The sequence below is a fragment of the Phyllostomus hastatus genome, unplaced genomic scaffold, assembly GCF_019186645.2.
Source record: "Phyllostomus hastatus isolate PE091 unplaced genomic scaffold, TTU_PhHast_1.1 phas_scaffold_78, whole genome shotgun sequence".
In the NCBI taxonomy this organism is placed as follows: Eukaryota; Metazoa; Chordata; class Mammalia; order Chiroptera; family Phyllostomidae; genus Phyllostomus; species Phyllostomus hastatus.
Window position 1 is genome coordinate 19,684,694 of NW_025334041.1, and position 24,030 is coordinate 19,708,723.

General features: G+C 38.8%; 1 protein-coding gene across 3 annotated transcripts in view; it reads right to left on the reverse strand.

Moving 5' to 3' along the window:
* The window catches only part of BZW2 (basic leucine zipper and W2 domains 2), a 59,125-nt gene that overhangs the window by 8,564 nt on the left and 26,531 nt on the right, over positions 1-24,030 (reverse strand). For all 3 annotated transcript variants that reach the window (XM_045827708.1, XM_045827707.1, XM_045827705.1), the window contains 8 exons: positions 21,655-21,831; positions 18,331-18,434; positions 15,189-15,254; positions 11,856-11,991; positions 8,575-8,684; positions 4,196-4,366; positions 2,139-2,285; positions 917-1,055 (listed from right to left, as the gene is read on the reverse strand). In XM_045827708.1, the coding sequence (XP_045683664.1) occupies positions 917-1,055; positions 2,139-2,285; positions 4,196-4,366; positions 8,575-8,684; positions 11,856-11,991; positions 15,189-15,254; positions 18,331-18,434; positions 21,655-21,831 (1,050 nt within the window). The remainder of the gene's footprint in view (positions 1-916; positions 1,056-2,138; positions 2,286-4,195; positions 4,367-8,574; positions 8,685-11,855; positions 11,992-15,188; positions 15,255-18,330; positions 18,435-21,654; positions 21,832-24,030) is intronic.

Genomic DNA, 24,030 nt, shown 5'->3' on the forward strand with positions numbered 1-24,030 from the left:
TTGTGAATGTAAAATATTGCCCCAAAACTTGCGGGCCAGATGTGTGCATTAGAAGAATAGCTATTGTTCAAAAATGTAAAATTTATATATTATAAATACCAAATTATCACTAAAATAGACACATTTAAGAACACATCAAAAGGAAAAAAATTTGACTGGTATTAATTTGTACTTTAGTTTTTCTGATATCATGCCATTTAAGGTCATAATAACTTCTAATAAGCACTTTATAATGCTCAAAACATATCGCTTCGTAAGCCTCCCTGTCCTCCCTTGTGAACTACATAAACAGAGACCGAAGGACTGTCCAGGATCATTTTTTATGTGCTGTAGGTACAGAGATTTAGATCGGTTAGAACCTTAATAGCATTCATTTATTAAAGGCAGTGCCAGTTGCCATGGCAACTTAATCCTTAAAAATACAATGAAAAGGCAGTAAATGGGAAAATCTAAAAATAACCATTTCCTTGGAAAACAGGAGAATGGCTGGGACAAATAGCCAAACTAGAAAGTAAAAAAGCTAATTATTTCAGTAATTTTATAGTCAATTTTATGATACTTGAAAAGGTCTGCATATAACTTTCTGTAGCATTTGATACTCATTCTTATTAGAGCTCATCCTTATAATTCAGAAACAGATCAAATTACTTCGTGCACTTACATTTTTTTATGCCCCACCTCCACTGCTCCCCAAACACTAACCAGGTCCTCACAGTCTTCTGGGAAGTCCCAGCAACGAGAACAGGCATATACGGCGTCTGTACCTTCCCTCTCTGTACATAACATGGCTGCCTCACCGGTATTGCAAAGATGAGTGTGAACCCCATGTCGCCCTCTGCCTGACCTCCTGCTCTGCTTTCCACAGAGCTGCAACAAAACATGGAAACACAGGGGTGGAACAATGTGTGTGGATTACCTTTATAAAAGAGAACCACGATCTTCTGAAAGGCTTTCATGAAGTGGATGTTGTCGTAACAGTATTCCTGCACCTTCTGGAGCAGGATCAGCTCTGACTGGCCTTGGGAGCTGAACACAGCCAGCAGGGGAGCATATTGCTGGAAGAGAGGTGGGGGTAAAGCCTTTAACTTTCCTGGGAGCTACGGGGTGCTTGAATCGCAACAGTAATCTGGAGATGTGCTTTAAAAGCATTTACTTTTAGGATTATCTTTTTATTACATTGTGTCGAATCAAAATGAATTTTCCATCCCCGCATTTTACCAGATTGCTCTCAGTGCACCTACTACGAGGATACTGATACGAACTTCTGAGTGGACTACAGCTGACTGTTGGGCCACTCTGTCTGTCTACTGGACATTGTGAAAGCGAGACAAAGAGGGAGGTTCTCCTCCCCCAGACACGCAGATCCCCTCACAGGTTATCTTTACGGTTGTGTTCACGTGGTTCCCTTTGCCTCAAATGTCCTCGTCACTGGCGTTCCAGTCACTGGCATACAGCCGTTGTTTTCTCTTAAGACCCACCCAGTTCCACAAGGATCTCCTCCTATGAGCCCTCCCTGACCAACAGCACCCGCACAGCTCACTCACGGCTCTGTGCTCAGACGCACTGAGAACTCTGCCTCACTTATACTCTAACCGAGTCTATGCTCGGTGTCTGCCTTCCCAGTGCAAGTGTCAACTCTGAAGGCGGGATCTAAGTCTTCCTCTTGTCTTAATGTAGTTGTAGAGCGAGAAGACAGTTCATAGAAGTAAAAACATACGTATTTGTGCACAAAAATATACAATTTACACAACCAGTTGATTTCTTCCACCACTCAGATACTTTGCAAATTCTAACGTCAATTTGTAGTCTACCTAAACAGAAATATTCTTTAAGAATTTCTGTTATGTAGAAGAGAAAGGAAACCAATAGTTACATGGTATTTCTTTTCAACTTTAAATACTGAATATCTGACTATTCTGTGGATTTTCTGACACTGTCTTTAGTAAGAATTTTACCCTTAGATATTTCACAGGCTCTTATATCTGAAACATCTCAGGCAGTGGCCAATTTGAAAAGAAAAAAAATTAGGAAACACGTGTTTGGCCTGAGTCTGGGCAAATGGAGGCTGGAACCCATGGGCCACACCGCTGAGCGGGGCAGCTGGCCCACATCAGACTGTTCCCACCGACGCCCTGTACCTTCAGGTGCTTAAGGGCCTGCTCCGCAACCAGTTCCTCCTTCTTGTTCCACTCCACAGCGTTCATGATACAGGTCCACAGAAGTCCGATCACTGCTGTCTCCGGAAGGTCATTCCTCTTCATCTCTTCTTTCACGTAGAGCACCACCTAAATTTCAGGGAGACGGGCGTCAGAGAGCACAGGCAGATGGGGGGCGGCCTCTCACCGTCCTGGGTAGCAAAAGGTTTGGGGCAGACATATGAGTATATTCTACTCAGTCCCTCCCTTCCTGGTGCTTATTCTCAGATTACAAAAGGGACAAAAAATCATAATGATTTGTTCTCAAAGCAGACTTATTTTTAGTCCAAAACTTAATAGGCTTAGTTCTGGCTGGGAGCTCCTGGATAACAGAAAATGAGAGGATCTTTGTTTCTTAGGAGTTATTCTTTTCCATGCAGGAGCCCCTGGGGGCCCAGCTGAGGAGGGTTTGCTTGAGCCAGTTTGACTTTCCTGGGGTTTAAAAAAGGCAGCCAGAGATAATTTTTATCTCTGACCCTCACCTTTAAAACTCTTGAAGGGTAATGTCTTGGGTTTATACAAATCTGTTCTTCACAACTCATTCTTTAAATATTACTTTTGATGATCTTCATGCACCATCTCAATGAAATGTTAATTTGTAAATAAACTGTATAGTGTAAAGGCAATTTTTGTATGATACATAACAATGCAGCACCATTCAGCGGATTATTTTTCCCCAAGTATTAAATTTAAATATGCAAATTTATCCTCAACTCTCCCAGTATGAAATATAGGTCTGCCTAACTTCATTGTTTGGAAACGTCACATCAAATTTGTTTGGAAAAATCTTTTTTTTCCTCTTAAAATAAAATCACAAGTAGAGGTCAGAACCTCAGAGGTGATGATGCAATCATAACGTATCTCCAGTACACTACTTTGTGAGTAGTACAGCCCCTCCTTCTTTTTCAGTAAAAGTATATTGTTCTCTTCCTTGCTGACCTGGTTGCAGAGCTGTCTCAGAGCTGCAGTGGGTTCAGCAGGCTCTGAGAACACAAGGACCGGGGAGTCCCATAGTCTCAGAGCTGGCTGGGGACACAGTACAGAAAGGTGACAACTCTGCAACTAAAATCATGACCATGATTTTTGGTTTTGCTTGTTTTCACATAGGAAATCACATTCAAGTTCCAGCTCGGGGGAATGTCATTCAGTGTGTTGCTGACCTGAACGCCATGACACTTGGGACTGCACAGTGCTCCACCATCTCCACCCGCTGCCTAGTAGCGGCTGGAGCTCTGCAGCTACGTGAGGGGCCTCGCTGGGCCGAGGGCACCAGGGCCGTGAGGGATGGGACCCAGGAGCGAGTGGCAAAAGGAAAGGACCTTTTGCTCAATTTTTGTATTATCACATAAAATGCGTTTTACGTTCAAACAGGAAGTTTTCTCCAGGCCTGAATTTTTTTTAAGTGCAGTCACAGCCATATGAGCTATAGCTATACAAACTATTTTTATATGCAGCCGTACAAAAATGGAGTAGTGACATAATGGGAAAGCACAGCTATTGTGAGTGGGACCAAACAAGCATGGGTCCAGCTGCTCTTTTCCCATGCTATAAATTCACAATTGCTGACCTTTTCCCTTCAAGTTAAAAAAAGAAACCACCAGGCATATTCATATCCAGTGACACAGAATACCAAGGTGATTTCAGACAAGACCAAATGCCTAGCGATGTAATAATCTACAACAAAATGTAAAACCTACCATTTAATGAGGTATATTGATATGAATTATAAATCTATTTGACAAAAGAAATATTTTGATAATCATAGCAGCTTGATAAAATAAGTTCTTTGTGTGGAAATAACCATTAATTTCTGGAATGGCCTAGAGGATTCCAAATTAATACTTCAAAAGTGAACTAGTATGGACAGGTGCATAAAGCTCATAGCAATAGACAAAGTGAGGTCTCCTTAAGGAAGCTGAAGCTGGCGCTATACAGTCTACAGTCCATGGGACTCCTCTGACGAGCGTGCTTTGGAGCGGCGTTCGCCTGCGCCGTCTCACCTCCTTGATGGGGCATTCCTGAGAGAGGCGCTCCTGGAGCTCCTTCTGCAGCTCCTTCCGGGTGCCCAGGGACTGCTGCACGCGCAGGAAGTCGGAGAGCTCCTTCAGCCCTGCGTCAGTGAAGTATTTAGCAAAATGATCCACACTCTGTCTGTTAACTGGGAAGAGTTCCTGAGAGACAAAAGAGAGACTGTTATACCGCAAGCTACTCAAATTTTATACTGGAAACTACTCAAATTTCAGCAAACATAAAGGACAACATTTTCATATTAAAGCAGCACTTAGAAAATCTCATATTTGGGAGAAAAGAATAAGGACTGATTTTAAAAAGAATAAATCTTGGGTGTATTTCTTGAGTACTTGCTAAGCACTTTCTAAAATCATGCAGTTTTCCAAAGAAAGAGAAAAAATGCTAAGCAACTTAAACTAGCATCACTCATTTTGAACCATTATTTATTTTTCTTTTACTTTAATCGAAGTATAGCATGTACAAATACAGAACTAAATTTGCTAAATTAAACGCAAGTAAGATGGTTTTAAACTGACAGGAAAAAATTAAGCCATTCGATAACCAGTTTCCCTAGCTATGAGTGAACAGCCGAGTCAGTTCTCCTGACGCAGAGGTGATCTGAGATAATGCTAGAAAAAGGACACTGACCACTATCACCTCTAACTTCTCTATTCACATTCTGAGCAAATGCTGCTGTTATTCTAAAATGCTAACTTGGGAGTTCAGGAGAATTTTGTTAAATCTGTAAATGATGGTGGCTCTTAAGTTCATAGCACGATCTAATCTAAACTCACTCTACCAACCTTTCCATTCATTACATAATTTTCTTGGGAAATTTAAAAAGAGCAACATACCATGGCTACTCTTATTTTTACTTTATTTCCATTTTATCTTACACAGCTTGGCAGGGTCTCAGTAACACTGAGTCATGTTCTAATCCTATGTGACTTTAACACCCAACTGAGAAATTAAAGCCGTTTTCAAAGCTCTCACATTTTTCAGGCTGCTGCAGTCTAAAAATTAGATTTAAACTTTCATGTTGGTGCTAGATTTGCATATATATGGTCAATGGCTGTGTGGCTCCAATAAAAATCTCCATAGAAAGATCTGGGCTGTCACCAGGTTTAAGGACATAGCCAGATGGCTTCTAAGCGTGACTCAGTTTTCAATATTCTTGTATCGGCATCCCATAATTTCCCTTGTGGAGTCATGAGTTTCGAAATGTCAAAGCAGAGCTGGCGGGAGCAGTATCAAACACACAGGCACTTAAAGCAAACATTTCATACCAGACTGAAACTCTGTCACGGACATTTGTGTAGCAGTCAAGAGCTCTTCCAAATTTGGAGGCAGGGAACTGACTGAGTTTCTACTACGAATCAAGACGTGGTGGGCCCACTGCTTGTAACTGTGTAACACAGAAACTTTCATATAAGGATGATAACCTGAGCCAACAAGGTTAAACAGCTGGACTCAAACCAGAAATATTTAAGGAGAGAGCTGAGTGACCTTCAGGTCAATACTTATTCCATTATCCTGTGCTGGCATTTACTATTGTATCAGCATATAGAAAGTGTGGCTTAAGAGTTTGATCTAAAATTATGTTCAGAGCAATATGTCATCAAACATATTACTCACAGTTTATATGTGAACTCTACCCAAAGTCCTCATGAATGTTACATAATATACTGAAAACTAGCATTCAGATCAAACAGAGGGGAAGTCTGTCTAAATTGTATAATAAACTGGTTTGCAACGTGGTTTGTACTTGTTCAGAAAACCTTAACCTGGCACAAACCTCCACCCCCTCATCCTTAGGTAAGGTCTTCCTTCTAGAAGCCCTTTGCTCCTGAGTCTATTCTCACTGCGACAGCTGGAGTAGTCCTGTTAAGTCCCTAAGTCCCATTAGGCACAAATCTGCAGAGAATTTTCCAACAGCATTCTATCTTACTAAGAATAAAGGCCAAAGTCCTTAGATAATATGGGCCCTGATAATTTTGAGCTGATCCCCTACACTCTGGCTCTTACCAAACACTCTTTCTTGCAGCGTCCGGTGCGCCATGCCTGGAAGCCTTTGCATCTTCCCTTTGCCTAGAATACTCTTCTCCCTGCAGACATCTACGTAGCTCATTCCCTCCACTCCAAGTCTTCACAGAAATTTCCCCTTGTCAGGGAGGTCTTACCTTTGAAGACTGCATCCTGCACACTAACACTCTTTAACTCTCCTCGGCTTAATGCTTTCCTCACAGCACCTTTTGCTTTTTATTATACCAAAACTTGAATTTAGTACCTGCTTCCCTGCAACAGAATGGTAGCCTCATAAAGGTAAGGTTCTGTTTGTTTGATTCCCAGCTCCAGAAAAGCTTAGCCAATATCCTGACTATGGTTCCTCTTTCCAGTGAGGAAGGAATGGTATTTCACATCCCCTCTCTTCCCTGAGTCACTGTAAATTTCTCTTTCATTTGTATTACAGAAGGAACTGCTTAACTCGAATATGCTATCTTCTCTAAAATGTACAAGCCCAAAGCCAAAGAGAATATTATCGCATGTGTTAATGAAACTGAAGTTTCTCCTTGACTTTGGAACCGACTCCTAGTTCCCCATTCATTTGCTGAGTTGGCACAGGGGAAGGCATGGTCCTCGCGCACAGAGTGCTGCCCTGCCCCTCACGGAGGCACATGGTTTTTGGTGGAAACTGCAACCTCAAACCCAAAATACATGCACACACAGGAACCTAGTGCGAGCAGCTAAATGATGTGTGCTTGTCAAAAAGGGAATATATTTAAAAAGATATTATGACATCACCTTCTGACTACTGTTATTGTAAGGAATCATGCTTTAAGAAACAGCCGTCTTCTGTGGCAGGCTGTCACAGATTGTATCTTTGCTCTCCATCAGTCACCCCCTCTCTTTTGAACGAGTATGAAGGGCAGCCCTCCTCGCTGTGTCTGTCTGCAGGGGTGGAGCAGACGCCTGTGAGTGGACTATATTTTCCTACCCCACTGCCAGGCTTCCCAGTGACTTCTTTTGGCCAACAGAAGGTGAGCTTTCAATGCCTTGAAGGAGTTCACTTCAGTCCCCTGTGCTCCTGTCCTCTGCCATGAGAACACAATGGCCCAGATGGCAGCTGTTCCTGCAGCCTGCATCCCAGAATCAAGAGGCATACTAATCTCAAGAGGGGCCTAGTCAAGATAAAGCTAATCCACAGACTTGGAGACGAAGATACTCCTATGAATGTCTAACCTGCTCAGCAACCGGTGCCCTGTCTTGAACAACTTTTCCTTCTATACACAGGGACCACCCTAAGTCTCTAGATAGCAGGCTCCAGGAGTGCCTGGCACACAGCAGGTGCTCAAGGACTATGTGCTCCAAGAAAATTATCATCAGTGCAGAAATTAACCAGAAACTCACTAGAATCTTAATTTTTCTTCCCTATTACATTGTAAAGACTTTGCAGGCACAAATAGGGCTCTTTTAAGACAAATTTCAAGAGACAAAGGAATTTTAAGCCACTGGGAAAATACAATGAGGTGGTTTTAGAATTATTCCGTGGACCAGCACCCTTGCATGCTGGAACTCATTGGAATAGAAAACCAGATAAAACACCAGGTAAAGAGAAGACGATATGGGTGACTTTTAATTTTAGAATTTGTCCTAAAAGCGTAATAGCAATTCCACTTGCAGGAATCGCTGTCACTTGCATAGCTATTGCTTCTAGGAGAAACAAATTATAGGGAGCAGGTAGAAATTATGAAGACAAATATTCTTCTTGATTTTCTTTGAAATGTATTAAGATAGAGAAATAAAAGAATAGTCAAGCAACTGTGATAATGGGAGCTTCAAACGAACTACAATTAACTTGTCTGCTTTCTCAAATAGCGTAATATTTCCAATGAATCTTGGTTTAAAGAAGGAATCTTGTTTAAACTATTATTTTGTTAACAAAATAACATGTATTTCAGATAAGGTCCAATCAGTTATGACCCAAGATATCACAAATGTCTAATTGGGTGGGATCCATGTGACTTCACCATACGAAAAATTCAAATTTCTATAGCTTCTAGTTAAAAAAGCAAGTGTTAATTCTGATCAACATTAACGTTCCATCAACATACTTCTAAATCTGAAAGTCTCCGTATTCCTTATGAGTCTTTCACTTAACCACCCCGTTGATGAAGGAGAGGTTAAACTGGAATCAGCCCCCATCTGCCACGATGTAGAAATCAGAGGGGTCATACCCCCCCCCCACCCCCCAATGACAGGCCCAGGCCCTCGCACCATAGGTCACAAGGCAGATGCTGGCAGAGCTGCGAGAGGGGAGTGGGGGGTGGGGGGGGTGGGTGTGCCACCCCTTCATCCAGGCAGAACTTACCAGAAGCCTCTTGTCTAAGTTGGCTTTTCTCAAAGAAGAGGTAACAGAGTTGGCATCTTTTTCTGCCATCCAGGCTTTAAAAAGCTTGACAGCAAATGAGGCCGCAATGCCTATTTTATTAAAAAAAAAAAAAAAAAAAGAGTTTCATTGCTTTTATAAGTAAAACCACTCGTGATGGGGCACAGGCAGCCTTTCACACCAGAAATCCGGAGATGAGTAAGTGATGCCATTACCGGATTTCGCACAAAGGAGAAACGGATACCTCTCGAGCACATTGTTCACAGGGAACATTTTCATTTTTGAGTACTTTAAAAGTTACAATATTTTTCCAAGTTGGACTTTTTAATTCCAACCTAATATAACTATAAATTTATTTATTTTTACTTTGGTCAAAAACAGACTCAAAGCCAAATATTTTCCAGTGTTTTTGCCTCTATTTCACCCTGTGGTTCACCAAGATTTCTTGTTCTAACAGTGACCCTGAGGCACAACAAATAAATCATGAGACATAAAACTAAAATGTCAACATGTCAACCAATTTGCTGATAAATGATACCAGTAAAAGAACATTAACAGTGGCAGACATAAATAAAACTACAGATGAACATGCACCATTTACTTTACAATTTTACTTTCTGTGAAGGCACTTAAAATATTCATGAATGAAGCTATAAAAATGTTAACGCTGTTTTAAGTTGAACTCTTCTGGATATTTTGAAAACAATTAAAAATAGCTATGTTAATCAGGAAACCACTCAATTATACATTCATACTTATATTAGGATTTATTTCCAAATATAAACAATCAGATAACTAATAGATAGCTCTTCTGTAAATACTTCAACTTTCTAAATTAATGTGTCATTCTTTTAATGAAGAATTAAGGTGTAGTTGGAATATTAAACTGATTTTCCTGATTCCCCTTTCCTCTGCTATGAGAATTTCATTTTGCTCAGGCCAGGCGACTTCTAATGGGTCTATATTCTGGCACCACCTTTTCCTGCAATGACTAGTTTAGTGACTTCAGCTTAAGTTCATCTGCCTATGGTACCCCCCTGGCAACCATTACTGGGCTGAAATTGGTCATGTGTCTGATTTCAGCCAATTAGCTGAAGGCAAGATAAATTATTTTATGTGTCCTGTATCCACTGAAACTGAATGAGGAAACATGTGCCGTAACTGTATCAGCAGACCTCTTTGAATGACCGGGAAACCATCCTTGGGGCGGAATCGATGCTATGGAGTCATGGTTAAAGGATAATACCCAAGACCTGAGTGACACTGATGCTCACCCTGAAGTCTGCGCTACTTTTTCTTTATTATTACATAAGAAACAAGTGCCCTTATATACTAACTCAATCCCCATCTTCCAGTTACTTGCTAGTAAATACATTCACTTAATCTATCATTTCTACAGATACCAACTTTATCAAATTTTCTTTGTTTGAACAACAGGGCAATGGAGCTCCACCCCCCACCCCCCCAATTATGACTATGACAATAACACGTGTCTTACAAGCTGGAGAATTTTATGTTCTAAATTTACTGACATGGATTTTTAACACTCTGATTAGTTCATAAAGTCAATATAGAATTTAACACAAATTTATGTAATTAAAATTAAAAAAAATGGCAGATGGTGTGATCTATTTTCTAAGTAAGAAAAATAAAGTACACTTGAAACCGGGAGTCTCAAATCCTGGCCCGGACCTGCCGTTCTGCATTAAAGGTGGCTCTTGGTGGAAAGGTTGGCAAGATTTCTTAATTTTAGAGACTCTTCTGGTTGGGATGACCCTGTCCCCTTTAGCCATTTGTTGGGTGGGAAAATGGGGAAAAGGCATAATTTCTTACTCCTTTCCTATTTAGAAAGCAAGAGTTTTATCCTTTAGTTTCTAAAGATGGTGGAGTATAAAGAAAAACCACGTGTCACTTCCATAGAAAAGCTAATTTTCTTCTCCTTCCCTAACCCCCAACACTTTAATATGAAATTTTTCAAACATATAGAAAAGTTGAACAAGTTGAGCAGTAAAATTCATCATCTAGATTCTACAACTGTGGGTTTTTAGGCAACCGTTTTCAGCTATAAAGGCTAAAATAATTTGATGTAATTAATGTTTATGGTTTACATTTTACCCTGTTTTTCTAGTGTAACATGGCAATAACATAAATGAGACCTATGAAGTATCATGAATTTTTTAGGCAACTACTTTAAAATAGTATATTAACAAGACAGTATTACCAATTACAGAGTCTAAAATGTCATAAACCTGAACTATTTTAAGCTGAAAACTATAATCTCTAAATAACATCATTTGACTCTTGATTTACTATTCTTTCCTTGGAAACTATAAACGTTTTAACTGCAGGCATGAATAGGGCTGAGATTTCATGTTTATAAGAGAAAAACTTTAAATTCTAAGAAGAAACAGATGTTTTCATAAAAGCTCTTTTAATTTATTTTTAAGAACAAAAAATCTTTGTTTTGTCCTCTATTATAACTTGAATATCATTATCCTCCTACAAGAAAAAAGTCCACTTTTGTTTTACCTTATAACCAAGTAATTATATGTATGCCTATCAAACTCTTAATGACTTAAAATTAAAGCAAAGTTCTGATGCAGCCATCTGGACTTTTATGATAGAAACATTGATCAGTTGCCTCTCGCACTCCCCCAACTGGGGACCATCTGGACTTTTAAAGCAAGTGTAATAGATGTCTTAGAAATGTGATCAGAATGAACATCCGAGCACAAGCCCTTAAGTGCTGACAGTTTAGAAGGGTGGTCCGAGCCAGGGAAACAAGCAGCACCGTGGGGGCATTTGGAAACACGGAGGGGTGTTTTCGGTCGTCACACTACACGAAGGCTGGTGCTGCAAGCTGGCACTTTGTGCCTGAAGGCAGAGAGGTTATGTGTCACACAGAGCACAAGTGAGTCCCGAGCAAGGAAGCACTGTCCCCACAAAACACGCCATTGGCACGTCAGGTGGGAGAAGTGGTTCAGACCCAATCAATTTCCGGTTTTGCCCAGGCATTCAGGGTCTTACTGAAAATTCTAGTGTATTAGTAGTCTTTGTATGGGTGTGCATATTTCTCATCTGATTTTCTACAGTAAACATGTACAATTCTCTTATTTTTGAAGACACACACAAACACATTTCTTACAGGACAGAGGGAAGGATATGGAAGGACACTATGGAAGAGGTGCTGGCACTTTTCTAACTACCTGAGGCTTGGCTTTTCTTTTCACATCTGATAAGGAAGAAAACACGAGAGTCATTACCTTCTTTGACCAAGCTGTCGGTGAAGAGACTGGTGAGGATGGTGGCGGGAAGGGTGCCGTTGCCTAGCAGGATCCCCGACAGCATTGCCAACTTTGTCTGCTCTGTTTCAGTAAAGGCTTTAAGGAAGAGGAGAAGCTGTGGGTCAAACAAAAGAAACCATGTCTATAAAGCACAGGACTAAAGTAGGCAAATAGCATATCCATGGCACACGGATAGCAGGCCATTTGCAAGGCACAGTTAACATACATTAGAAACACACCCACATGTTTGATTATAAATTGGATACTATAGAAAGCAAATTTTTAAGGCATAGTTCATCTCTTCCAAGTTCACTGACATATAACCACAGATAATATTCAAGGGAAGGACAAGAGACATTGGCAGAAGAGTGTGAATAGGCTACATAGATAATTTACATTTGACTCTGTACGTGACAAGGGTAAGTGCTACATAATGAATGTAATGTTTCCTGAAATATATTACTGTCTTTCACGTTTTCTCACTTCTTTGGGAGCCTCCCCCGACCATCTACCCAGTTTTGGGGTGGCCTTTAAAGCAAAATAAATAACTGAAAAATAGGAAAGAGTCAATAAGCACATACTTCCGAGTTCACAGCACACAAAACTCTTTAAAAGAAGACTGTTGAGTGAGAAATGGGCTTTCTAAGTTCTTGCCGCTCTGTTAAAAACAGCGAGATTCGAACTTGGTGTTTCTTGGATCATGCAGGTTTACCACCAGCCCTGGTGATGAGGTAATAATGGAGGATATGCGATAAAGAAAAGTTCCTAACAGAACCAAGGTTTCTCACACAAGTTGGAAAGAGCAGTTTTGGAGAGGTAATTGAAAAAGTAACAACCCCAGAAAGGTTGAAGGGAAGCCAAAGCAAAGCGGATTAGACACCACTTCTCGTTTTGATTTGTAAGAGTGTTCGGTTGTGTGGAATGCTCCCTCCTCCTTCCTCACCCTCGTCTGCCTGGAGCTGAGACCACATTCCATGCTCTGTTCTCGGTTTCATCAGTCTTCAGGCATGTTCCTGAGATCCCCAGGGCTCCGTATCACTATCGGGGCCCCGCTGACTTTTTCATTACCAGGCACCAATGAAAAGTTACTGGCACCAATGTAGGCTTACGTGCTTTAGTGCCAATGAAATTCCATTAATTCTCTGTGGTGGGTTTGGCAATATTAATTTACTATCCCCAACAGTTAAAGGATTATTACATTACATAGGGGTTATGTGACTCTCCAAATATTTATATTATGAATAAGTGGCTGAAATGGAATCAAACCAGTCCATGTCACTCCCAATTTATGTCTATTCAAGTTTCAATGAATTAAAATGAAGTCATCTTCTAAGTTCACAATAAAACAGGCATGAGGGAATGAGACCACATCAGTGGTTAAAGCTCTAGGGGACCACCGGAAATGGGGCCAAGGAAAAACTGACAGACTCACAGATACTTCAGGTCAGTCTGGACCTCTCTTCTGAGTATAAAAGTGAGTAAGATTCAAGTGAATAATGAAAACTGGCTCCCAAAATAAAAATTTTTACACTACTTGTTTAAAGATATTAATATATTCCATTAGAACAAAATGGTGCAAGTTAGCTCATTCTCTTAAAGTTAATATTTTCATTGCTCAATTCTATTAATTAACATTAAAATCAGATGCGATATGTATTGCAATAGCACTTCCATTAAAAAACAGAACACTGCAAAAAATAAATCATTCTAGAGAGCATGTTCATCACATGAATGCAAAAGTTAAAAAAGTTTTCACGGTTCAAATGAGCTAAGAGAAGTAAAAGCATGAGTGATATTAGACAAAGCAGTAAGATGTTTAATTTATTTGAGTGCTTTACATAATTTTTTCATCATATCCATTTCTCTATTTAATCGACCACTCTTTATTTTCTAAGTAGCTAGCAATATAATGCATCACATTTTTATTTAAAGTTTTTCATATTAGAAAAGTAATACTTTTTACTTTCCTGGTAAATAAAATCTAACAGTAGAATAACGGAATAAAATCTAACAATACAGAATTACATGAAAATGTAAAAAACCTCCTCTCTATTACTACTCCCTTAGAATTAACATTAACTTAGATGTGTGTACTTCCAGATTTGAAATGTCTACATGTTACAAGTAACTACATGCATAACACAGGCTGATTTTACTGAATTATACCTTGATAATAGCTAAAACTTGTCGAGTAGACCAGATACTCTTCTGAACAGTCTATGTGTATCAACACTGACAACAGCCTTGATCTTTATGGTACAGAAAAGAAAATTGAGGCACAAAGAAACTAAGTAACTTGCCTAAGGTCAGACTGCCACAAATGGTTGCTCTGCACCTTGCTATTTCATTTAATAATTCATCATGGACATTTTGTCTAATTACTTCACGTGGCTATGCCTCTCACTCATTAAAAGACTGTATAGTATTCCGCTGTATGGATAGAATATAATCTAATTAACTGGTCTCCCACCAATATACATGGAGGTAATTTCTTAATACTGTGATGAACACCTTAAAAAAAAAATATATATATATATATAATGTATCCTTGCTGAAGGACCCTTATAAATGGAAAGTTGGGTCATGGAGAAGGTGAATTATTTTAAATGATTTTACAGTCAGAATGTTTTTCATTATATATGGAATCACTTGCAATGGGACAGAGCAAGTAAGTACATAGCAAAAGGTATTATGGTTCCTTCTTAATTTAGGCAGATATCCAAAACTGGAAACAATGACAAAGAAACATACAAATCTGTAACAAGTTAATACAGTAACTGCTATATATAAACAGAGGAACTGCAAACTGGAAGAGGTAACACGCTGCAATCACTGGAAAGAGGCCTTCTTTAACAAGGTGCTACGATTTATTTCCCTGCTTAATGGGGGCCAGCAAGTTAAGCACCTTATATGTTATATGTAGTCTTATTATAGCTACTTTACAGATGAGAAAACCCACTGAGATTTACACCTATACATTATCTCCAAAGCTGGGTTTTGTCCCTTTTGCTAAACCGTATTTTCTAAAGAAACGTTATTATTAGCTGCTGTACAATATCACATGCTTCAGCTGATTAAATCATCTGCTCTCTATTGTTCCTTTGACATATTTATTTTTCGTGCATATTTCTGGTTTTTATTTTAAGCTCTGCAAGATCAGAGATCATATTCTATAAAACTATTCCTATTGAATAAAGCATGTTGTCATGTATTTCTTATTATAGGCATTGGCTAATGATCTGTTATAGTCATTCATTCAACAAACATTTAAAAAAACTTAAAATAGATGAGGCATCACATTTGAACTTTTACCTTTTTCATTGCGTCTTCAAATGCCTTTTCCAAATACTTATATCTCCTGATGAGTTTATTGAAGACCTTAACATAAAAGAGAACCATTTACAATTATGTAAACAATTTTAAAAAGCAGTAGAAGGAGGTATAGAAACACACCCAAACCACAACACGAATCTACAATAAAAAATGTGTAGTTAAATAAGCTCATGTTGTGATATAAGAACTGTAAGCATTTCAAAGGAGTTATTCTGGCCTGGGGGAAAACAGCACCAAAATGCACATGTTGAACAAAATAAATTCATTCAAGAATATAACAAGTGAGCAACCACAAATAACTGATGGAAATGAAGTTAATATAATTTAAAAACTGTGACATGCTGAGACTGAAAATGACTGAAAAGTGCAGGACATGTGCAATGAACATGTGATCCCTTAAATACAAATTCAGCCGTAAAAACACACAAAGTTATTTTTCTGAAATTCCGTAAGTCAAGTCACTAAGACACTAAGTGAAGAATTTGTTTAAAAACATCTTGCAGAAATTTGTTAAGGAAACCAGTATTTGAGCAAATTGGGGAATATAAATACAACCATTTTTTAGCAAAAATAACTGAAACGAAGGGGATTACAGATACAATCACACAGAGAGTAGGTGTGATGAGAGGAGGTCAGAGTGCAGGGAGGATTACACTTTATGGAGACACAGACATGTTTTTAGCACATGAGCAAAAACTGACATTAGGTAATGGGAATAAATGGTGACTGGCCACCGCAATCCAGGTAGAACTCTGAAGCAGGGTTTGCAACGGGTGTTAGTGGAGTTCTGGACTGTTCCTTCACTGGAAAGATGTTTGTTATACACTGAATGTGTTCCCCCCAAATTCGTATGTGGAAGCTCTAACCTGTCATTGTGAGTGCATTTGGGAACTTCGGGAGGTGGTTAAATGAGGGTCTGCAGGTGCAACCTGTCATTATAAAAGGAGCCAGAAAGAGCACCCTCACTAGAAGGCAAGTCAGCTGACACCTGGATCTTGGACTTCCCAGTTTCTGGAGCTGAGAGATAAAATTCTGTTCCTTAAGCCACCCAACTGTGGTATTTTGTAAATACTGTTTTAATAGTTGTGGAAATGATTTCTGAATCTAATTCCTTTCTCTTACATCCACATGATACACCTTCATCTAAAACTCTCAATGTGTTTATTCCTTAGTGCAATCAAGATGGGGTTCCAGAGTAAAAATTACAGTGTCAGTGTTGCCCTCTATGGAGAAAGAATAAGGACCCAGGCATGGGAATGAAGAATGGTGATTTTTCTTCCAGGCCTTATCTTTCTTTCTCAGTACAATTTAAAGAGCAAATAATACACCTTGTTACTTGTGTTCATTTAATTCTGACAAAAAATAAGTGAGGAAGATAAAGCAGGCATTAATGTGATTATTTGGCAGATCTGGGAACTGCTACTAAGTATCTGAACAGAACAGAACTTGATTAAATTCTCATCCTTAGTGAACACTGTACTTATTTGATATACCAAGAGGTGAGTGGGAACTTTAAGTCAATCTTCTGAAGCGTGTACATTTGCTTCAATACACACCTGCTCAAGGGCTCTGTGGCCATTTGCATACAGGGTAGAAGCAAAGATTTAGAGGATGGGTTAGAACCTGGCCCACTCAATCCCATATGCTTAATCTTTTGGTCTCTATTTAAAGATTTCCTTGGCTTTTATTTGTTACACATTTCTTATGTATACAAGCGAATGAAAGACCTTTGCTAAAATGTCAGGCAATTAAAATAATTTTTTGAAGTTAAAATTCTTCATAGCCTCAAATTAGTTGGCTTAGCATGCCTTACACATTTTAATAACCAAAGTAAAGACAGTTTCTAACATCTGAAATTCAGTCACTTAGGTGCCAGTAAGTCCTATGGCCTTTTTTCACATATACATACTGAAAGTGTATAGCAAGACTTGTTGACTTAGGACTTGCCCGCAAAGTTCAGTTGGGAATAACTGACTTTTAACAAGGGTCCATGACAGATTGGAATAGAAACACGCCAGTCCTCAGCTGGCCGGTCATGCTGCAGTCAAGTTTATAAGGTAACATAGTTCCCTAGACTCCCGCACTTCCTGACCTTCACCAGGGCCTACAGGCTCCTCAATTTTTACCCATCTAATGAATGCAAAAGGACATTTCATTATTTAAATTGAAATTTCCTTAATTACTAATGCAGTCTAACAGGTCTTCATCTGTTTTAGGGGGTGGGGAATTATTAATACATTTCCTCTTCTTTGAAATGCCTGGGTGTCTTTTCCTAATAAGTTGCTTGTCTTTTCTTTTTGACTTGCAGTTCCTTATTTAATCGAGATATCAACTTTCACAGTTTTTTAAAAAAGATTTTTTATTTATTTATTTATTTATTTATTTTTAGAGAGAGAGGAATGGAGGAAGAAAGAGAGGGAGAGAAACATCAATGTGTGGTTGCTGCTCACATGTGTCCTACCAGGTAGGCAGCCCACAACCCAAGCCAGGCCTGTGCCCTGACTGGGAAGCGAACTAGTGACCCTTTGGTTCCTAGGCTGGCACTCAGTCCACTGAGCCACATCAGCCAGAGTACTTCATAGGTTTTATGTATCAGAAATATCTTCTTGTTCTTCCTTTTTAACAGCTGCACGATAGTCTCTCAGTATAAATGATCAAACTTTGCTCAATACTCTTTTGGTTGACTTTTTTATATATTGTTTTTGATCTTTTGAGATTATTATAAACAACACTATGATAATTAACATTGTATGCATATCTACAGGATAAAGCCCTAGAAGGGGAATTCCTGGGTCAAGAAAATATGTAGTTTTAGTTTTGAAAGATAGTGCCAAATTGTTCTCCTTAAAGGTTGGGCCAATTTATACTGTCCCCAGAAAAATATGTGAGCATCCAATTCTCCATGTCCGGTACAGGAGAGAAGTAAAAATCTCTACCTTCATAACATTTTAATGGCCATTGTCTCATTATGAATGCAGCTGAGTATATCTCTTCAATGTTATAAGCTACATAGCATTCCTATTTAAAAAGTGACCCATAGACTCCCTGAACCGCATGTTACCTTAACTCTCATTCAAGTGTTTCCCTTCTAACAAAACAATTTCTCAGTGACCGGTTCTACCTGAGCATGGTTTCGGATGGTTTCGTGATCTTCTTTTGCTGAAAACACACAGTGGTTGGTCATCTTGGTCTTGTCACCATCATCTATGCGTGTCCCTCCAGGGGCTGAAAAGAGAGAGAGAATTACAGTTAGGACAACAGCAAAGTGAGCAGAGCACATGCAGAATAGATTAACCTGCCCCTCAAGGAATACGATGAAAGTAGATGTCAAATCTAAGCACAACAAAATTTCATAGAGTCATAGGCGTGTGTAGCTATGCACACGGCGTTATATATTTGTTCATGTTTCTAATATAATGCAAACTGGTCGTGCCATTTTATGCCGCCACCATAGTGTATGGGACTGCTGTTCTACATATGTGCCTTCACTAGATCCTGTCACCATAAGTTCTTTCTAAACTATATCTGTGACCATGGAAGTGAACAATAACATTTATTCAGTGAACTTAGTTCAATTATTCTCAATGTACTTCCTGATGTTTCCAATGTTAAGACATGGCTTCCTTTCCAGGCTTGACAATATTTTGTTGGACTCTAGTTCACCAACACTGGCAGGGACCAGGCCTGATTTTTCCAGCAGATCTGGTTGGTTTCTGCTGGAGCAGGATTAAAATTGTTCCCTCCTCCACCAGCCCAGTCATCCATGCAGGGTTGGACAGTTCATACTCGGACTCCTTGTCACCTGCATTCACTCACTAAGTAGCTGCCTTGGCTAGGAAAGAGTGTCTTTTATTTTCTCCAATCTTTTCCCCCATGGCCTATACAGTATAATGAAATGAATAGAAAAATAGAACACCATTTTTCTATGACTCAACTTTCTACAAAGTCTCCTCCTGTAAGTTTTAATGGTGCCCATTAAAACATCGGTTGATTATAAGAAGCAGAACAGCAGGTATTTTTGTTTTCTGATTCTATTTCATTTTAATTAGAGCAGAAAGCTCGAGCAAGCCAAGTTAGATTAATATCTTTCATATACTCAACAAATATTTATAGAGTATATACTTGTACCAGCCACTGTAAGTGTAACTGCCTTGATTTAATTTGTGATTTCAGATCTTTGAATAAAAAGATCCACATGTAGCCAACTTTTCCCTTACTCCAGTATACAGTTTTATGAGTAAATTAGTTTCCAGAAAAGTTAGCTCCTTTAGGAGTCTATTTTCATTCAAATAATTTATGCATAAGATTTAATTAGCTCTCTAATGAATTCAACCACCTGGACCAAAATTTTATTAAGATGATAATCGTCTAAACACTCTAGGCTAATGATCCCAACCTGACAGAAATTATATAACTGAAAGTCTGATTTTGAAACTACAGTCTTTGCATTTTTACAAAACAAAACATTTGTTACACATTAATACTGCTACATTAATATTTATTTTCCCTGATATTGGGACCAAGCATTAATTGCTATTTCTAAAAATTCTGATCAGCCTGTTTTTCTCAAAGTAGAAGTAAAAAACCAAACAAACAAAAAAATAAATGTTTCTAGTATTTACTCTTCAAAGGATACAACTGAAAAACCAAGATAATTATTGCTTCAAGAACAATGAGAGAAGGTAAATATGGTTGTGGGTGGGAAGAAAACTCTCAGGTAGCTGACAAGTAGACAAAGTGTTTATGTAAAAAGGACAGGGCTTCATTCATTACGTGACAGGTCTAGCCCCCGAAGGTCATTTGGGGCTGTGTGGCCTGGACTCATACTTGCACCGTGCTTTGTGCCCTCCCCACTCTTGGATGCGTGGATGTGGAGTGAAGGAGTGAAACCTGGGCTGTGGATAGAAATGTGCTGACCAGCCTTACACAGACGGTAAAGGAAGCCTTGAGAAAATCAAAGCAGAGCATACGGTAATTCAGGACATATGTGGGGAGGGTAACTATGGAAACCCAGAAGTCATGTAAGAAGTGACATCCAGGTACAGGAGGAAGTCCAAATGGTCTCAGGTAAAAGACGACAGTAAAGCATTTCAAGTGTGACCAAAGGTCACCAGGGCTGCCAGGAGGACCTGAAGACCTGAAAAGGGTCCATGGGAATGATTAATGAGGTCATGTGTTTGGCAAGAACCAAAATTCACTGAAGACTATTTTTTGCATGGAATTTAGCAGTGCATCAATAAAATTAAAAAGAAAAAAACCTCAATAATCACATCAGAAAATGTTCCACTTAATTATTAACTTAAAACTTTTAAATAAAAATATCACTCACCTAATTGACAAAGAACCTGACAAAACTGGGAGGACCTAACATTGCTAGCGGTATAGGTATAAGGAACATGTGATTTTTGATAATATGTTAACATTTCTTTTTGGGGCTGGTTTTCTCTGTCAGATAGACTGACAGATAGAGACTGACATAGATGTTCGTTAATCCCTTGCTAAATATATAAAGATATAACCAAATAAAGCACAAATATATGTGTATGCAGACACTTATTACACTGTAGTTTATAATAATAAAAACTGGAAATGACTTAAGTATTTTTCAAAATCCATATGGTTTTAATTCTCTCTAGAATCATTTAAGATAACATGAACTGCTATAAAATGCAACAACATGTTGCAGAGTAAATACATGCAGAGTATCACATTTGCATATTTTCCCTTTTTCAAAAGTCGCTGTACTTAGGTAAAGAGAAGGTAATTAATTAAAATATTTAAAATGGTTACCTCTGGGTTTGAACGCACTACCTATAGCTTTTATGCTTGAAATTGAATTACCTACAGTGATGATGTGAGATATTTTTACATACAATAACAACAAAATTAATTTGTTACATAGTGAAAAGTAGCAGTACAGATCAGAAAGGGGCCTGAAGTAAATGGGGCCAAGTACAAAAATAAATATAAGAGCTCAGAGAGACAAATTAAAGGGAGACTCTACCTCAAAAAGGACAAATGTACACACGTGTCTAAAAAAAAGTGGAAAAGGTGGGATTCAAAAGAAAAGTTGGCACAGTGGTGGGGGTTTAAATAAACACATTGGAAGGATCTAGATGACATTCACAAAGTTAAATGCAAAATTATTCCTCCTGTGTTAAATGCTCCAGAAACATTTAAAGATTGGGAACACATGGGAAAGTTGGCTTCTGGCTAAAGCAAAGTGGCCAACTGTGCTGTAATGTCAACAAAACCCCTCCATTCTATGCCTCGTTTAATGAATAATCTCATAGCCACATTAATATCATTCCAAATTGTACTCCAGGTAAAAACTGTTAAGACTCCCACAAATGTAAACTTATAAAAGATTCTATCTTGTAAGAAAATATTCCAATAGAATTAGAAGCACGTATATGACAAGAAGATGCTGTAATGCAAGGCTTACCAAGCATACTGCCAGCTACCAGGATATCAAAGAGCGTGTCTGCATAGCGACGATAATCTAATCTTGAGCCTGTGGAGTCCAGAAACTTGGCTACAGCTTCAAGGTCATCACCAGCTTCATTAAGCCCCTGGACAAGTGTATCCCTGAAGACTGTGGGTTCGAATTTCTCTTTTTCATCTGAAATTTAAAAATTATAAAATTATTCCTTTATTTACATAATACATTCCCAAGTGCAACCATGTATTCCCTATATTCACTGTTTGTATTTGACAGTGTAGTTATTTAAAAGCTGGAGGGCAATTAAGGTTTTCTAACAGATTTTCATGGTCTAAAATCCCTTGTTCAACCATTTATTCAAGCAAATAATTTACTGCTGTTTAAAGAGGCTACAAAAATATGTTGACTCTAATATATAAAAAATGATCGATCATTTATGTCATTCATAGAATGGGCTAATGTAATCCACTAGCCCTGACCAGCTGACAAAAAATACAGTATAACTCGCAAAACTTAAAAGTTTGTTTCATCTAAGACAGAAGATCCAGGAAGAATCACCTAAAAATAAAGGAAAATACATAAAAACCAAAATAAAGATTGAGAAGGAGGAAATAAAGAGGGACATTTCTATAGGTTTTTTTTTAAATTGAGATATAAGTGACATATATTAGTTTTAGGTGTACACCATAATGATTTGGTACTTGTATATATTGTGACATAAATAACACAAGTCTAATTAATTAGCATCCTCCACCACACATAGTTACAAATTATTTTCGTATAAGAACTTTTAAGATCTACTCTCTTTAAGTTTCGAACACACGACACTGTGGTATTAACTGCAGTCACCATGCTGTACACTGCGTCCCCAGGACTCAATTGTTTTGTAAGTGCAAGTCTGTACCTTTTGACCACTTTCACCCATTTTGCGCACCCCCCGCCTCTCGCACCCACCAATCTGTTCTGTATCTATGAGTTCATTTAATGCTTTCAAAGTCCACTTATGTTGTCATACATTGTAGGATTTCCTTCTTTTTATGGCCAAAGAATATTTCATATTGTGTGTATGTGTGTGTGTGTACACCAAATGCCCACTGATGAGCATTTGATTGCTTCCGTACCTTGGCGATTACGAATAGTGCTGCAATAAACATGGGTGTGCATATATGGTTTGAGTTATAGTGTTGTTTTTTCGGACAACTGCCCAGAGGTGGAATCGATGGGTCACATGGCAGTTCTATTTTTCAATTATTTGAGGAACCTCCATACTGTTTTCTCTGGTGGCTGCACTACTCTGCATTCTCACCAATAGTGTACAAGGGTTCTTTCCTCTCTACAGCCTCACCAACACCTGGTATTTCTGGAGGGACATCTCTTTACAAGATAAATAAGTCTAGGCTACTTAAATACTCTGCATGATGAGCTATATGTGTACATAACAAATGCATAGCTTCAGAGCAGATGACCTCAACCCTTGACACCCTTAAAAAGTACTGAGGATTCTAAAGTTAATTACTTTACAGAAATTAAAACAGGTAACTTATTAAATTTAAAAACATTACTGAGAAGAAAGACACTGCTTCACACTGTTGCAAACCCCCTTAAGGCCTGGCTTCCAGGCAGACAGGCGGATCCCCTGCCCACTGTGTGCGGCTGTGGTGCCGTCACATGCCCCCTGGGCTCTGGCAATGTCCCCTGCACACTCACGTGACAGTACGTGACGGGGCGAATAATACCTTAGTATTACTTTGAAAACAGTTTTGATTTTGTAGACCCCCCCGAGAGGGTTTCAGAGCGTGCAGGAACATACACAGGATGCAGCTTCCTATCCTCGGCAGACTCTCTAGACAGACTTCTTTTTTTGTTTGTTTGTTTTCTTTCTAATCCCTCACTATTTTTTATTGATTTCAATCTTTATTGATATACAGATAAATGAACATGTTAGTTTTAAACCAAAAGTGCCTTAACCACAGAAACCCACCCCATTTCTTTACATCTGGAACCAAATTTTCCTAGTACTTGACCTGTGAGGCTTCAGACCACAACAACCTCAAGCCCATCTGGAAACTGCCCCTCAATCTTCCTTCACTGTCAAGCTCAGCTTTTCTCTATAATGCCCCTCCGCTACAAAGAAAGGTCTGTCAAGAGGTCTAGACGGACTTCTTGTTGAGGGTCACTTTGGATCCAGATCTTCCACAAAGTTAAGGATCGTGTATAATGTTGAAAAGAAGTAAAGGTGACAAAACAGAGGTCAGATGAGACATAAAAAGAATGATTAGGTTAAAGGTGAAGAATCTAAGATTTGTACTTATGGAGAGTGAGTCTGGATGTGGGGAGAGAGAGACAAGAGAAGAATCCAAAACTTCAAAAAAGAAAAAT